Below are 15,934 nucleotides of genomic sequence, written 5' to 3' on the forward strand. Positions count from 1 at the left end.
TCATATGGGTTTGGAATGACATAAGAATTTTCATTTTTTGGTGAAATATTCCTCTAACGTGTTTCATTAGGACACAAAAACAAAAACAAAAAAAAACTGCATCGATTTCATTGCTTTGTCTGTGTGTGCGCAAAAATGTGTGTGGTCATGTCTCGTCTTTTCTTTGTGCTTCTCTTGGACAGAATCAGGACATAGGCAAGTATTGTCACTCAGAGCAATAGGTTGAATAGCAGAGGCTTGGTACAGCTGGTAGCTCACAGCATGGCACAAGGCAGATAGCCATTGCCTGACTTATCTCATCTGGAGAACAATATTCAATAATCTCTCCTTTTCATTGGCTACATTAATTGCAACCTCCTCGAGTTATTGGCTGGCTGCTTGAAGTGAAATGAAAATTTCCCATACTTTTAAAATATAATCTCTCTATTTTAAAGCAGACCTTGTGCTTCAAAATCTTTTTGTTGCAATGTAACAATGGAAGGCAATCATGAAAATATGATTGTGTTTTCACACAGAGATTTACATCCCCAAATCGGAATTCAATCCGATTGCACATTTCTAATGTCCTGCTTATTTGCATTCTAAAAACTGCTGTCTGAAAAAAAAAAAAAAAAATCTGTTTACATGTTCTTTACATGTATTCTATCATGGTAGCTTCTCATTTGGAGGTTGCATTTTCGCTCTAAAATTACATGTGTACTCCATCGACGGTTAGGTTTATGATTGGGGTTTTGGTTAGGGAGAGGAGTTAATAAAATATACATTCCTGTTGACTGTATTAAATAATTCACAACTAAATATACAGCTTGCTTTTGGTGCCACTCTGTGGACACTCAACAACACTTCCTGTTTCAGCCACTGGGGACAGTCGTTTGAATTAAGGTAAGCACAGACTGATTTCAGCAGCTGAACTTTCGACATCTAGTTGCCGAATTCACAGTGTGATCATTCTGAATTCGATTTTGCAAGTAGTTTTAAAGGATTAAAATGGCAGTTATTCTTCTATTTAAAAGATTACGTAAGATCTACACCAACTCATTCAGTTGGATGGAAATTTCCAACCTGCTCTCATAGAATGAACGTTACTCTATATACATTTTTGCGAACTAACTTTTACATGCTGCTTTGTACGTTTTGCTGCAGTTTCCTGGTGAAATGAACACTAGAGGTGCTATCACGAGTACAGTTGCTGATTATGACTTTATACAAATGTATATTTTTCACTCTATTACTCACCCGCCACTATGTTATGATATCAAAACACTTTTACTTTAACGCATGATTTGAAAAACGATACATTTTAACACTTGTATTACAGACCCACCTACATGTATACACTTATTCCTGTAATTCTATCTTGCTTGGTAGTTCACCTGATAGAGTGTTGGACTTTGAACTCAACGTCTGCAGTTCAATTCCAGCTAAAGATGCATGAAATTGAAAGTGTCATAGAAGTGACACGAAATGACATAGTTGCTTCAGTGAATGTGTTTTTTTTTTTTTTTTTTTTTTTTTTTTTTTTTTTTTGCATTTTAAAACACTATAGGTTATGGTTAGGTGTTAAGGGTAAGGATGTCTGTTTTGTTAAACTCTCATTTATCTTTTCAGACACTATTAGTTAGGTTTAGGGTAAAGGTTTAGGTTAGGGAGGCACGTTTTACTTATTAAAACCTCCATTTAAAATGTACCTTAAAACCTTGTCTGATAACAACATCATTTCACTCGGTTTTGGCGCCCCCCGCTGGACATTTCACATGGAAACTGCAGCCAAACGTGTAATGAAGCATGTAATTTCAGTATTGCAAATAAGTTTCAATTCTCACATAAATAAATGTGGATCAAACTCAATTGGATTTTTTTTTTTCATTTGAGGTCTTTACATGAAGGATTTTCATTTTGATTGTGCTATCAGTCTTATTATTAACATATTATGATGCTGCATTTAATTGCATATGAAGAACTCATTCAACAGTGATATTTCTACTCAAAACACTGAGCCAATGCTGCAGAAATGTCTGGCTCTCTATGTGTCTGTCTCCTTTAAGGGCAGCTGCATCAATGAGTCTGTCTGTATCAGAGAGAGGCAGGCCAACAGTGCAGCCTTCTCGCCTTCCACACACACACACACACACACACACACACACACTTATAAACAAACACACATGCACACATAGACAGGCTTCAGAGACAGCACAAGAGAAGAGGAAGAGGGCATAATCTCAGAGGCAAAGAGCAATGTGACAGGATGGAGGTTGAAAAAAGATTTAATTTAAAGGCGATGGATTTTGAAGAGAAATGAAAGGCTTAATTGGAAATGGGTATGAATTGTATAGAATAGCTCTTTCATAGTGGACAGCCTGCACATTATGGCTCTGCTTTTGATGGTCAAAGGCAGTAGCGGTGACTCTTTTGTACCTTCTGTCTTTCTGAAGGAGCTTCAGTTTGAACGGCTAACCAGAGAACTTGAGGAAGAGAGACAGATTGTGGCCAATCAGCTGGAGCGATGCAGGTTGGGGGCGGAGTCTCCAGGTGCTGTGAGTGACAGGTAAGGGACAGCTCTGAAAAACAGTATGATTCAAAAAGAACACTGTGTGTGCTCTGTGTTCTGTGCGCATGATATAGTTTTAGAGTTCTGATTTAAATAAATGATTTATACCCATAAATTACTATTTTATGTATAGAGCTGTTTAGATATTATGTCAATTTGTAGGCGAACCCGGGAGGTTAATTCGCCAGGGGTTCCTTCAAGAATTTTCTGAAGTCTCTTGATCCCATGGCCTCTTCTGGGTTTTTGGACTGCAACCTGAACAGCTCTATGTGGCCCACATATTATTGGTAGACACAGTAGTAGAGAATGTTCCTCACACAAAGCTATAATATGGCTTCAGAACACTTGGATTATAATGCATGAGTTGTATGGACTACTTTTATTTTTACTGTATGGTGCTTTTTCATCCTTTTTGGAGCATCACCGTGCAGTTTTGTTGAATGGGAAAAAGCAGCTTGGACATTCTGCTAAACATATTTTGTGCTCCACGGATGAAAAAAAAAGTGTGTTTGGAATAATGTGAGGGTGAATAAATGATGACAGGATTTTCATTTTGGGTGAAATATTCCCTTAATTTATCATATGTGGTGATGAAATTACTAAATGCCCTTCTCTTTTTGGGAGGTAATCATTATATTTTAAAGATGTTTAATTAACTTGGCTACTGTGTGAAGGAAAAAAATCTTTACTACCAGTCTATCCTTTTACACCTGGCAAACAGCTTATGGTTTGCACTCACAATTTACCTACCGACATCCACCTTTTAAGTAAATCAGTTAGGGCGAACATCGCTGATGTTTCTGCAATGTTTAGTTTTAGCTTTCAAATGTTATGAGTGTATCCGTGGCAACCATGGCATTTAAAACCATGCCATACTTGTGAAGAGAGGCTAATGAGATTTATAATGTGCCCACTTTACGAATCATTCCTACGCCCCTGCCTACACATACTGTAAACAACACATCCGAATGTATGTGTGTAATCTGTTTACAGTACATAGAGAAACATAGCATTTGTTGTTCTTCGTTTCTCTTGGTCTGTGTCACTGTATGAAGGAAAAGAATGCAGGGATGGACAAATTGCTGTCTCTCTTTCCACACTGAGCAATAACGTTCATGGGATGTGAGAGGACGTTTGTCATTTTACAGTAAACACATTCAAGCTTTAGGGTATTGTGAATTTTGTTTTCGTTTAATGAATGTGACAGAAACAGTGTTCCAGATAAATCAGAGATGTTTGCTTCAAAAATTCTCGACAACAGCGGTTCCCAAACCTTTTGTCAGCGGAACCCCAATAACTTCAATTATTGAATAAAAATACCCCTGATTTTTTATATATGTAGTCTTGGACTTACAGTATATGTGGATGTTGCATTATTCAAACATAATAGTTTTCAGTTACCTATGCCATTGTAGGAATTCACTAGTCAGCCATAAATAATCTAATCAATGAGTGAAAGTGTCCAATAACATTATTTGACTGATGATGTGATTCATAACATGACAGCCCATATATATACTGAATATATATATATATATATAAACTCAGCAAAAAAAGAAACGTCCTCTCACTTTCAACTGCTTTTATTTTCAGCAAACTTAACATGTGTAAATATTTGTATGAACATAAAAAGATTCAACAACTTTCAACTTTCAACATGTGACTAACAGAAATGGAATTATGTGTCCCTGAACAAAGGGGCGAAGATCCGGGCTCTGTGTTGGCCATGGCAGAACACTGACATTCCTGTCTTGCAGGAAATCATGTACTGAACAAGCAGTATTGCTGGTGGCATTGTTATGCTGGAGGGTCATGTCAGGATGAGCCTGCAGGAAGGGTACCACATGAGGGAGGAAGATATCTTCCCTGTAACGCACAGGGTTGAGATTGCCTACAATTACAACAAGCTCAGTCCGATGATGCTGTGACACACCGCCCCAGACCATGACGGAACCTCCACCTCCAAATCGATCCCGCTCCAGAGTACAGGTCTCGGTGTAACGCTCATTCCTTCAATGATAAACACGAGTCCGACCATCACCCCTGGTGTGACAAAACCGTGACTTGTCAGTGAAGAGCACTTTTTGCCAGTCCTGTCTGGTCCAGTGAAGGTGGGTTTGTGCCCATAGGCGACATTGTTGCCGGTGATGTCTGGTAAGGACCTGCTTTACAACAGGCTTACAATCCCTCAGTCCAGCCTCTCTCAGCCTATTGCGGACAGTCTGAGCACTGATGGAGGGATTGTGCATTCCTGGTGTAACTCGGGCAGTTGTTATTGCCATCCTGTACCTGTCCCGCAGGTGTGATATTCGGATGTACCGATCCTGTGCAGGTGTTGTTACACGTGGTCTGCCACTGTGAGGACAATCAGCTGTCCTTCCTGTCTCCCTGTAGCGATGTCTTAGGCGTCTCACAGTACGGACATTGCAATTTATTGCCCTGGCCACATCTGCAGTCCTCATGCCTCCATGCAGCATGCCTAAGGCACGTTCACGCAGATGAGCAGGGACCCTGGGCATCTTTCTTTTGGTGTTTTTCAGAGTCAGTAGAAAGGTCTCTTTAGTGTCCTAAGTGTTTATAACTGTGATCTTAATTGCCTACCTTCTGTAAGCTGTTAGTGTCTTAACAACCATTCCACAGGTGCATGTTCATTAATTGTTTATGGTTCATTGAACAAGCATGGAAAACATTGTTTAAACCCTTTACAATAAAGATCTGTGAAGTTATTTAGATTTTTACAAAATTATCTTTAAAATACAGTGTCCTGAAAAAGGGACATTTCTTTTTTTGCTGAGTTTATATTAGATAGATAGATAGATACCTGTGTGTGTGTGTGTGTGTGTGTGTGTGTTTCAAAATGATTATGTATTTCTTTATGAGTAAAACTTTCTAAATAAGGAAACAGTTACTAAACATACCTTTAAGTAATGCAAGCTTTTAATTAAATATAATTAATTTCACATCTTATTCATTCAGTTTAATGTATCTTCACATGTTATTTGGTTGTTATTTGGAAATAATTAAAACAACTTATTTTAATAAGATTATGTAAGTATTCAATTTTGATTTAAGTTGATACATTTATGTTTTAAAACATTAAGGAAACCCTGCTTTACAGTTTCGATTTATCCCACGCTTTGTGAGAGCGAATTCTGTGTGTCTGTATGCAAATGTAAGCTGCCCTGTTTGTTCCTCTCATGGGTCAGGGAGTGTCCGTTCTGTTTTTTCAGATGGCCTGTGCTGTTGGGTCTTGCCGCAGTACATGACATTTTTCCTCTTCCTTAAAGAAGACTCATGTGTGCACTCTTGCTATCAGCGTGGCCCCCTGCAGCCAATTACCTTTAACCTTTCTGTACATGGCATTCCTGCTGTCCCCGCTCTACCCCCCTCAGCTGTCGCCGGACCCTGATGGCCGATGACCTTTGACCCCTCCTTGTAGACAGTAATGTTCTGTGGCAGGCATTAGCAGATGTTTGTGTGTTGTTTTAAGAAGGTGGCATCTACATTCTGTCGTTTATCCAGCCTGGACTCCTACTTAAAAATGGGAATCATATGGAATTTAAAATTTTGATTCAGCTTCTGATTCCACTGAACAATTTTTGAAGAAGCACCATATAATTGATCCTAGCTATATGATACAATTTAATATATTTTATTTATATATGTTATTATAAACAAATGAAATAAAACAGTGGGGCCTGGGTAGCTCAGCAAGTAAAGACGCTGACTACCACACCTGGAGTCATGAGTTCAAATCCAGGGCATGCTGAGTGACTCCAGCCAGGCTTCCTAAGCAACCATTTGGCCCGATTGCTAGGGTGGGTACAGTCACATTGGGTTGACCTCCTCGTGGTCACTATAATGTGGTTCTCGCTCTTGGTGGGGTGAGTTGTGCATGGATGCTGCAGAGAATAGCTTGAAGCCTCAACACATGCTATGTCTCTACAGTAACACACTCAACAAGCCACATGATAAGATGTGTGGATTGACAGTCTCAGACACAGAGGCAACTGAGGTTCATCCTCTGCCACCTGGATTGAGGCAAGTCACTACGCCACCATGAGGACTTATTGGGAATTGGGCATTCCAAATTGGGGAGAAAACAGGAGAAAATCCAAAAAAAGTAATAAAAACAAAAGAAAATAAAAGAAAACAGTTCCTAATCAACGTGATCACACAGGAAATCAACATGTTGCTTACCCAATAACCCTGTTATTGACCCCACTCTGCCAAATTACTGACAAGAGCCATCTGCCATTAGACATTTTTGCATCTTGCAAATTCAATTGTGTTTACCTTTTTCTTTGGCACTCCTGATAATGCGTTGAGCAAGCTACTGTCTCTAAAATGATGTCTTACATTGTAATGAGTGAGCCAGATGCTAAATCAGCAACCGCTCTGACTGATACAGTGAGTGAGTGAGACGCTGTAGACTAGAGTTTGTCAGCTACTGATTTGAGTCATATTGACTGATTCATTAAAAAGAACCATTTAAAGGGATAGTTCACCCAAAAATGAAAATTCTCTCATCATTTACTCTCCCTCATGCCATCCCAGATGTGTATGAGAAACAGATAACTTTCATATTTTTCTTCTTGTGTTTTTGATGATTCACATTATTCTTGCATATCGCCCCCTGCTGGTCAGGGAGAAGAATTTCAAGCAAAAAATTACTTAAAAATTGATCTCTTTCTCACTCACACCTATCATATCACTTCTGAAGACATGGATTAGAACACTGGAGTTGTATGGATTACTTTTATGATGCCTTTATGTGCTTTTTGGAGCTTCGAAATTTTGGCACCCATTCACTTGCATTGTATGGACCTACAGAGCTGAGATATTCTTCTAAAAATTATTATTTGTATTCTGCAGAAGAAATAAAATCATACACATCTGGGATGGCATATGGGTGAGTAAACGATGAGAGAATTTTCATTTTTGGGTGAACTATTGCTTTAATAAGAGTCATTTGTTTGCGTGTCAGGCTTTTAGTATGGTATTCCATCCGCATTGGTAGGAGAATGCAGACATTAAATGAACCAAATGTCAAGAAAATCATTGGGTTCTGAAACCGGATCTGAATTAGAACCGGTTTTCCATCTCTACTCCTACTACCCCTTATCCAGCTGTGTCTGTAAGTAATGCATGAGTCTGTTAATTTCATGTGATTAACTGGACAGGCCTTTTGAAATCTGTGCCAGAGAGATGAACGCAACAGTCAGTGGACTGTAACAATGTGATTGATGTCCTCTGGTAATGCCTCACTTTTCCCGGGCAAATGGAGCAGTTCTTTTTGCTCTTCATTGATTTAATGGAAGATTAGATGTATGTGTGTCTCCATGTGTTTGTGTGTGTGTGCGTGTCTTTGTGCTCCCCAGTCTCATGCTTTCTCTTATTTTTCCAGCTCTTCTGAGAAGTCTCTGCTGTGGAGATCTGCAGGTATTGTTTCTCTATTTTTCTTGCTGCTTGCTATTTTCCCCTTTTCTATTGCAAGTAAGCAGAACTGTGACACTTTAGACAGCACTGCAGTCATGTATGTATATAATACGGCACATAGTCTAACACTAGTCTGATGACTGTTTACTTTGATGGTTAAGCTGTCTGGTTTTTATATTCAAGGCTCTCTGCAGAGGACATTTGTTATAAATTTGGTGAATATAGTGCAACAGATGAGTTCTGGAAGTAAAAATCCCATTTATATTCTCCATAGAGTAGTCTTTTTGTAATAGCATAACAACAGACCTACCTTGAGTTCCAAGGTTGTTAAGCGATGGTATGTGCTTTAAAAAAAATATCTGTGAAAAAGTCTGTGATTACAGCTTTTTTTTTTTTTTAAAAAAAGCATGTTTGAGTGCACAGTTCCCGATGAAGTACTACAATACCCACAAGCCTAAGGCATGATCCACCAATCAGAGAAGGTGCTATTATAACAGCAATCTGACTCAGTAGTCACTACTCAAGTTATTATAGTTTACTGAAACTGAAACAAAAACTGAAACTAAATTTATTTGTTATTCATCTTAGAACTGGTTAGTTTGGTTCATGGCTTAGAACTCTTTATTAGGGCTTTTCACACTTGAAATCATTAACCCTGGGTTATTCTAAACCGGGTAAATGGAATACTGGGTTATCATGTTTCATGTTTCACACTGTTCATACTTTGTCCTGGATTAATAATTAATCCTGGGTATTCATGTTCTGATGTTTCACACTGTACATTCATAAACCCTGGGTTATTGTTCTTATTTGCATATTTGCGGTGTCGATAACTCTGATTGGACACGCAACCTGTCAGTGGAGCTGCTCTGCTCTTCTGTGAAATGTTGCCAGGCAAATCATATCTGTTTGTCTTTTGTCTTCTGATTTATGCCACGAAAACACAGAATACTGTCTCTTCATCATGGCAGTTATCGCGTTTGCCACCACTGACACTTTACCGGATTCCCTCAGACAGAGAACGTAAATAGTGCGTGAAAGTTTCAGCGACGGTACAGTGCATGAATATTTAATTAGGTAAGCACTGAGGCTTTATATGTTTGGTTGTCTGTTGCTAAAACACTTTAGGGCTTTTCACACTGCACTTAATCCCGGGTTATCTTCATTCTAATCCCTGCTTACCCCAGGTAAAGCAATGTTTCACATTTGTAATATTTGAAAGGGGGTTTGCACCGCTTTTTACCCGGGGTTATGAAATCCCGCTCTGGAGGAGGGTTAGCCCCGTATTTGCTGGGTTAACCCCGTGTTGTGGTGCTAAAGGTATACAGTGTGAAACGATGTGGTGTTAGAATGTTTCAGAAAGTTGTTTAGCATCAGACAACCAATCATATAAAGCCTCAGTACTTACCTCATTAAATATTCATGCGCTTTGTACAGTCACTGAAACTTTCATGCACTGTTAATTTGTTCTCCGTCTGAATGAAACCCGTAAAGTTTCAAACAGTGGTGGCAAACACGATAACTGCCGTGATGAAGAGACAGTATTCTGTGTTTTTTTGGCGTATTTAAGAAGACAAAAGATAGGGGCCTGGGTAGCTCAGCGAGTATTGACGCTGACTATCACCCCTGGAGTCGCGAGTTAGAATCCAGGGTGTGCTGAGTGACTCCAGCCAGGTCTCCTAAGCAACCAAATTGGCCCGGTTGCTAGGAAGGGTACAGTCACATGGGGTAACCTCCTCGTGGTCATGATTAGTGGTTCTCGCTCTCAATGGGGCACATGGTAAGTTGTGCGTGGATCTCGGAGAGTTGCATAAGCCTCCACATGCTGTGAGTCTCCGCGGTGTCATGCACAACGAGCCACGTGATAAAATGCACGGATTGACAGTCTCAGAAGCGGAGGCAACTGAGACTTGTCCTGCACCACCCGGATTGAGGTGAGTAACTGCGCCACCATGAGGACCTACCAAGTAGTGGGAATTGGGCATTCCAAATTGGGAGAAAAGGGGATAAAAAAATAAAAATGACAAGACGAAAGACAAACAGAGATGATTTGCTTGGCAACATTTCACAGATGAGCAGAGCAGCTCCATTGACAGGTTGTGTGTCCGTCGCAAGCTGTATCCAACCAATCATTGTTAACGACACCGCAAATATGCAAATAAGAACATTAACCTGGAGTTTACAAATGCACTGTGTGAAACATCAGAACATGAATACCCAGGATTCTGTTTACCCGGTGTTTGAAATAACCCAGGGTTAACGATTTCAATTGTGAAAAGCCCTTTTCTGTAACATTCAAACACTACATCGTTTCACACTGTTTACCTTTGGCACCGCAACGTGGGCTTAACCCCACAAATGCAGTGCTAACCCTGCTCCGGAGCAGGGTTTCATAAGCCCGGGTAAAAAGCAGTGCTAACCCCCTTTCAAAATTACAAGTGTGAAAAGTTGCTTTACCCGGGGTTAAAAGTGGGGTTTAGAATGGAGATAACCCGGGGTTAAGTGCAGCGTGAAAAGCCCTATTGAAGAGTTTCTTTTAACCCCTATGGAGCAAATCAATGGGAAACATGCTTCCGGAACCGATGCGGTGGTTACTGTTGCACTTTATTGAACCTGCCTAAACAATCTTTTCTCTAAAAAGCACCATGCATGATGTTTTTTGTTTGGTTAGCATAGCTAAGTATAAAGGTAGCTTTATCATGAAATTGTCCACAGATACTTAAACCTGCTCATACTGTGTTAACCCTTTGGTCGTCAGAATCCCCAGGTGCAGGTGTGTCTAAGCCGTCAGATGGTTGCCCAACACCTACATTTGGGGTCAGAGGTCAGGTGTCACTTTACTCCCCTGAACTGGAACAGATCTCTCTACGTGAAAGTGAGGGTCCGTTCATTGACACTCCAGACTGTCCCCTTTTGATACCTCTATATGAGTAATTTATTATTCACCAGTTATACTCATGCAAATATCTTAAAGCAATATTCTGTGTTAAAGGGATATTTCACCCAAAAATGAAAATTCTCTCATCATTTACTCACCCTCATGCCATCCTAGATGTGTGTGACTTTCTTTTTTTCAGCAAAACACAAATGAAGAGTTTTAGAAGAACATCTCAGCTCTGTAGGTCCATACAATGCAAGTGAATGGTGACCAGACCTTTGTAGCTCCAAAAATCACATAAATGAAACATAAAAGTAATCCATACGACTCCAGTGGTTAAATCCATATCTTCAGAAGTGTTATGATAGGTGTGTGGGTGAGAAACAGATCAATATTTAAGTCCTTTTTTACTATAAATTTCCACTTTCACTTTCAGATGTAAAAGTGAAAGAGATTTAGAGTTAAAAAGGGACTTAAATTTTGATCTGTTTCTCACCCACACACCTATCATAACACTTCTGAAGATATGGATTTAACCACTGGAGTCGTATGGATTACTTTATGTGATTTTTGGAGCTACAAAGTTCTGATCACCATTCACTTGCATTGTAAGGAGATATTCTTCTAAAAAACTTTGTGTTCTGCTGAAGAAAGAAAGTCATACACATCTGGGATGGCATGAGGGTGAGTAAATGATGAGAGAATTTTCATTTTTGGGTGAACTATTGTTTAAATACAACATAAGCTCTATCAACTGCATCTGTGAACTGCAGTCGATTGCCAGAGAAAATTATTTAGACTCAATCCATAGTATACTGTAATGAGTATTCTGTAATACACACATGATTTGCAGTAAATGCCCAATTTTTTGCATATGCGACTCAAATACATTTAGTTGTTTGTAGTCTGAACAAAAACAAAAACAAAAAAAACACCATTTAATTTTTTACAAACCCAATACAAACCACATCTATATGTGTTTTAAATCCAATTAAAATTATTTTCGGAAATGCCTTTCAGTCTGAATGGTCAGATCGGATTTCAAGTAGTTGTTTTATCTTTCAGGACACAATGTGACTACAGTGATATAAATAGTCATGAATCAAGAACCATGGCAACATGTCATAATTTTCCTGTGTTCCATCCACTCTTTTCATAATGACAGCAACTCTCTTATGTCTTTTAACATCACTTGCAAAATAAGACTGCAGACAGTCAGCCTTAAAATATCAGATTTGAAAAACAAATCAGATTTATGTGCAGTGTGAACAAAGCCTTACAATGGAAGCCTAGTTGGATTTAAAAGCACAAATGTAATGCTTATATTTTTGTAAGTGCATTTACATTTTGTTTTTTTTTCTTTTGTTTTTTTTCAATAAAAATGTTTGTTATTAGTGGTGCTTGCTAAGGCAATTAGTATTGCTCATACTTAGAGTAAAGGATTTGAACTAACCCTTAACCCTTAGTAATAAACTTTGACATTTAACTAGTCCTGGATCATTTGTACTATGGACATACTGTAAATGATACCTCAAATTGTTTGACTTGTTGAGGAGAAATCCCATAGACTTACAGGTAGTTCCATAGTATTACCTTGGCTTTTTGGACATGTACAGTGGTATTCTTTGAAGTACTAATGTAGTTATGTGAAAATTACATTGTGTGTGAATATGGTGATAATTCAGTGCCATAATAGATATCAAAGTACCATAGTATTATCATCTGATACCAAATCAAAGTGTTTTGAAGTGCTGCCAGCTTTCCTGCAAGGCTTTCTTTGTACTTCTATCACTTTATTCACATTTTTTATTCATTTTACAAACTGAGGTATTATTCAATATTATTTTCCATGACAAGAGACAGCAGGCCACAGATGCTGTCGATAGAGCTTAAAGGTGCAGTATGTAAGATTCAGAAACCCTTGTTATTAATGACACCCGTGGCCGTTAAGTGAACTGCAGCTACCTGTTGCTCGTGCTCGCGCTCGTGCACATACTCCATAGGGATGTGAGCGAGCGAGCAACGGCCAAAACAATGACATAACGTACAAAGAGTCTGAACATGATTCACTGGCATCATGCTGACAGATGAGTTAGCATAATTACACTTACACAGTTATGATTAATTTTACTATAAACTTTGAGACTAAACTAAAATTACTTATCAGCTAACATAGCATACTGATACACACATACAGCTACATACTACCAAACTATACCAGACAGTTTACTGTTGCACTGTTATTCTGCACTATTGTATGTTTTGTATGTCATATGTTGTACTACGTCCCAGAAACCAGCGTTTTTGCTTAAATTTATCCTGTAAACCTGACTTTTAGTATAAAGAGAAGATCGTTGAAATTATTTGAAAGTTACGAAGCAAGGTAGCTTGCAATTCGTCAGCGTTAGCAGGCAAGATCAAGTTAGCTAAAATTACACAGATCAATCCTTATGGTGCTATATTTCACATGCTTTGCAGTTATGTAAGCTTACCTGTCCAATAAGAAGAACGTCAATTCAGGGTCGGTTTTGATCCCCAAAACCGAACGTAGGTCCCTCCAGGAATCAAATGCCCTGCCGATGTTCACTCTAGTTTTCGCTCGACCACGATCACGTTCCCGCTTAGCCAGACGGGATTCAGTAGAAGGCTCTCGGGAGCGCGCATAAACGTCACATCCTTTGGACTTTCCTGGCAAATCTGACCCGCTCCCTTTGCATGAAAATCAGTCTACAGGCTTTAACAGGCAACCTAGGAAGTCTGGGAAGGGCTCATTTTTTAAGTTGCGTTACAAGCCGTTCACACATTGGCAAAAAAAAGGTGAATATTACATGAAAATTTTTACATACTACACCTTTAAGTAGTCATTAACTTGGAATACAGCAATCCATACTCCAAATAGAATTATTTTACCATCTTTTTACAAGATTTCAACAGAACATCTGTTGTCTTCTTGTTTTTCTCTTTGCCCTTCCTCTGACTGTTTCCTTTGTTAAGGGTCTGCAGCAAACTCACGCAGCTCTACTCAGATGAATTCGTATGCAGATAGTGGATATCAGGAAGTGAGTGGTTACTATAGCAACACAGTAACACCTAGGCGTTCTGAAGGGAGGTCCCAGTCGACTAGCTCCGCCCCTAGTGGAAGCCCCACCCTTGTCATGAGCTCTAGGGCTGAAGGACAGGCCTCAGCACAGGTACAGTATAAACACACACACACACACACACACACACAAATTAGTTGTATTTGACCCTTTTAAAAATATCATTAAAGATTCTTTAAGCACTATATTTTGGAAAACCGTGCATACAAAGTAGATAGGTGTCCTGAGAAATCAAACTTAAATGTACTTTAAATATACCCAAAATAAAAAATGAGAAAAAACTTGTCATAATGGCATTTGATTATGTGAAGTATATTACCAGATTGTTGAGTACTGTATACATTATGTATATTGCTTAGTGTTTGAATGTCTGTAATTTGTTTCTCAGGTGACAGGAAGTGGGCGTGTCATGAGGCGTGTCAGTTCTGTTCCCTCGCGTGCGCCTTCCCCGCTTTATACTCCCTCCCCACCTGCGTCGCGACAGCCCCTGCGCACTTCTCTTGGAAGCCCATATGGCTCGCCAATAGTCTCAGAGCCTCGTCCTCTACCTAGCGTATTTCCTGGCACCACCTTGCCTCCTACATCCAGCCACGCCCCCGATCCAGTCCACTCCACCTACCTGGGACGGCACAGGGCGGGGTCAGAGCCTGAGTCATCACCAACACTCCTGCGGTCCGGTATGACTGCTCAGCCACAGCAGTACGGAACCCTGGGGAAGCACGAGTCACGAGCCTATGACAGCACTCACTCTTCTTTTGGGTCTCGGACCTATGACATCTTTGAGAGGATGGTTCTGTCCAGGCCCGATAGTCTTACAGGTGGGTTACACACACAAACTGTCCCGTTTCATAATTTTACTAAGCCTCCATCACTTTGACCCTTGTATGGCATAATTGCATTGGTGAAATACAGTCATCTCAATGGGAAATGGCGCAGTCAGGAATTTCAGCTGATGGACTTCCGGTGGTGAAGACATTTCCCTACTTAAAATTCATGTGGGGTTTGAGATTTTTGGACAACTTCGCAGTCTTGTCCAGTAGAGCTCAACAGTGCCTGCCAACTTTTTTCAGCCGTCTGGGTTCCTGAAGTATTTTCCCCATTCATTTCTTCCATAGACTTTTCATGAAATCCTTCTTAAAAGAGTTCTAAGCCATGAACCAAACCAACCAGCTCCTTGGGCAATCACAACATTACAAACTTTGTTTAGAAGCAAAAAGTATTTGAAAATCAGGCAAAAAGATAAAGGTACAAGACTCTGTACTTAACGTCTTTTACGTGGGCATGAAATTCAATGGCATGAAGCATTGCTGGTGACATAATTGAATACAAAACGATGGAAATATATAAAACTATTGATTTTAGGTTGTTGATTATAAGTATATAAACAATATAGTTTACGCATATTGCGAAATATTGTGATATATACAAATATAGTATAAGTAGTTTGGGTGTGAAACTCCTTTGCATCATTCACAGTACATCATGGGAGTTGGCGGTCACTTCCAGGCTTGTTTGGCAGCTTTCTTGGCCACACTTCTCTTGTCTGCTAGACCACAGGTAGTTTAGTTGTTCACCAGGAACTCCGCTACTAAACACGTTTTTTTAAACAATGAAGTTGAAATAACACAGACTCATGACTTTAACAGAAGAATATCATCGATAAGCAACCTTGGATATCACATTATGTCTGTCTTTAAAGGTTTGTAAGTTATCTGTAAAAATCAATTTGTCTATTGAAATAATTAATGGATTTTTACATCTGAAACCTAAATGATGCGCTCTATAGCAAGTTGCTTGGTTTGCCAGTGACCTCTGTGTGGGCGGCTTTACAAATATCTAGAGTTCTGGCATACTTGCCATAAATTTGCCACTCATTATTTTCACATGCAAATGAGCTTCTGATTTGCCACAAATTCTTGTTGAAGCTGCAGCATACCTTTGGCAACAATGGACAATTTGCTGCTAATGGCA

At 39.4% G+C, this 15,934-nt stretch overlaps 1 protein-coding gene across 5 annotated transcripts in view; it reads left to right on the forward strand.

Annotated features, from left to right (window-relative positions):
- LOC127449668 (plakophilin-4-like) overlaps nucleotides 1-15,934 on the forward strand; it is a 50,961-nt gene that overhangs the window by 7,141 nt on the left and 27,886 nt on the right. Inside the window, exons 3-7 of one of the 5 annotated variants that reach the window (XM_051713222.1) lie at nucleotides 2,433-2,545; nucleotides 7,956-7,990; nucleotides 10,746-10,868; nucleotides 13,860-14,056; nucleotides 14,352-14,781. In XM_051713222.1, the coding sequence (XP_051569182.1) occupies nucleotides 2,433-2,545; nucleotides 7,956-7,990; nucleotides 10,746-10,868; nucleotides 13,860-14,056; nucleotides 14,352-14,781 (898 nt within the window). The remainder of the gene's footprint in view (nucleotides 1-2,432; nucleotides 2,546-7,955; nucleotides 7,991-10,745; nucleotides 10,869-13,859; nucleotides 14,057-14,351; nucleotides 14,782-15,934) is intronic. The other 4 variants (XM_051713224.1, XM_051713223.1, XM_051713225.1 and 1 more) reach the window with 4 other exon arrangements.

The sequence above is a fragment of the Myxocyprinus asiaticus genome, chromosome 12, assembly GCF_019703515.2.
Source record: "Myxocyprinus asiaticus isolate MX2 ecotype Aquarium Trade chromosome 12, UBuf_Myxa_2, whole genome shotgun sequence".
In the NCBI taxonomy this organism is placed as follows: domain Eukaryota; kingdom Metazoa; phylum Chordata; class Actinopteri; order Cypriniformes; family Catostomidae; genus Myxocyprinus; species Myxocyprinus asiaticus.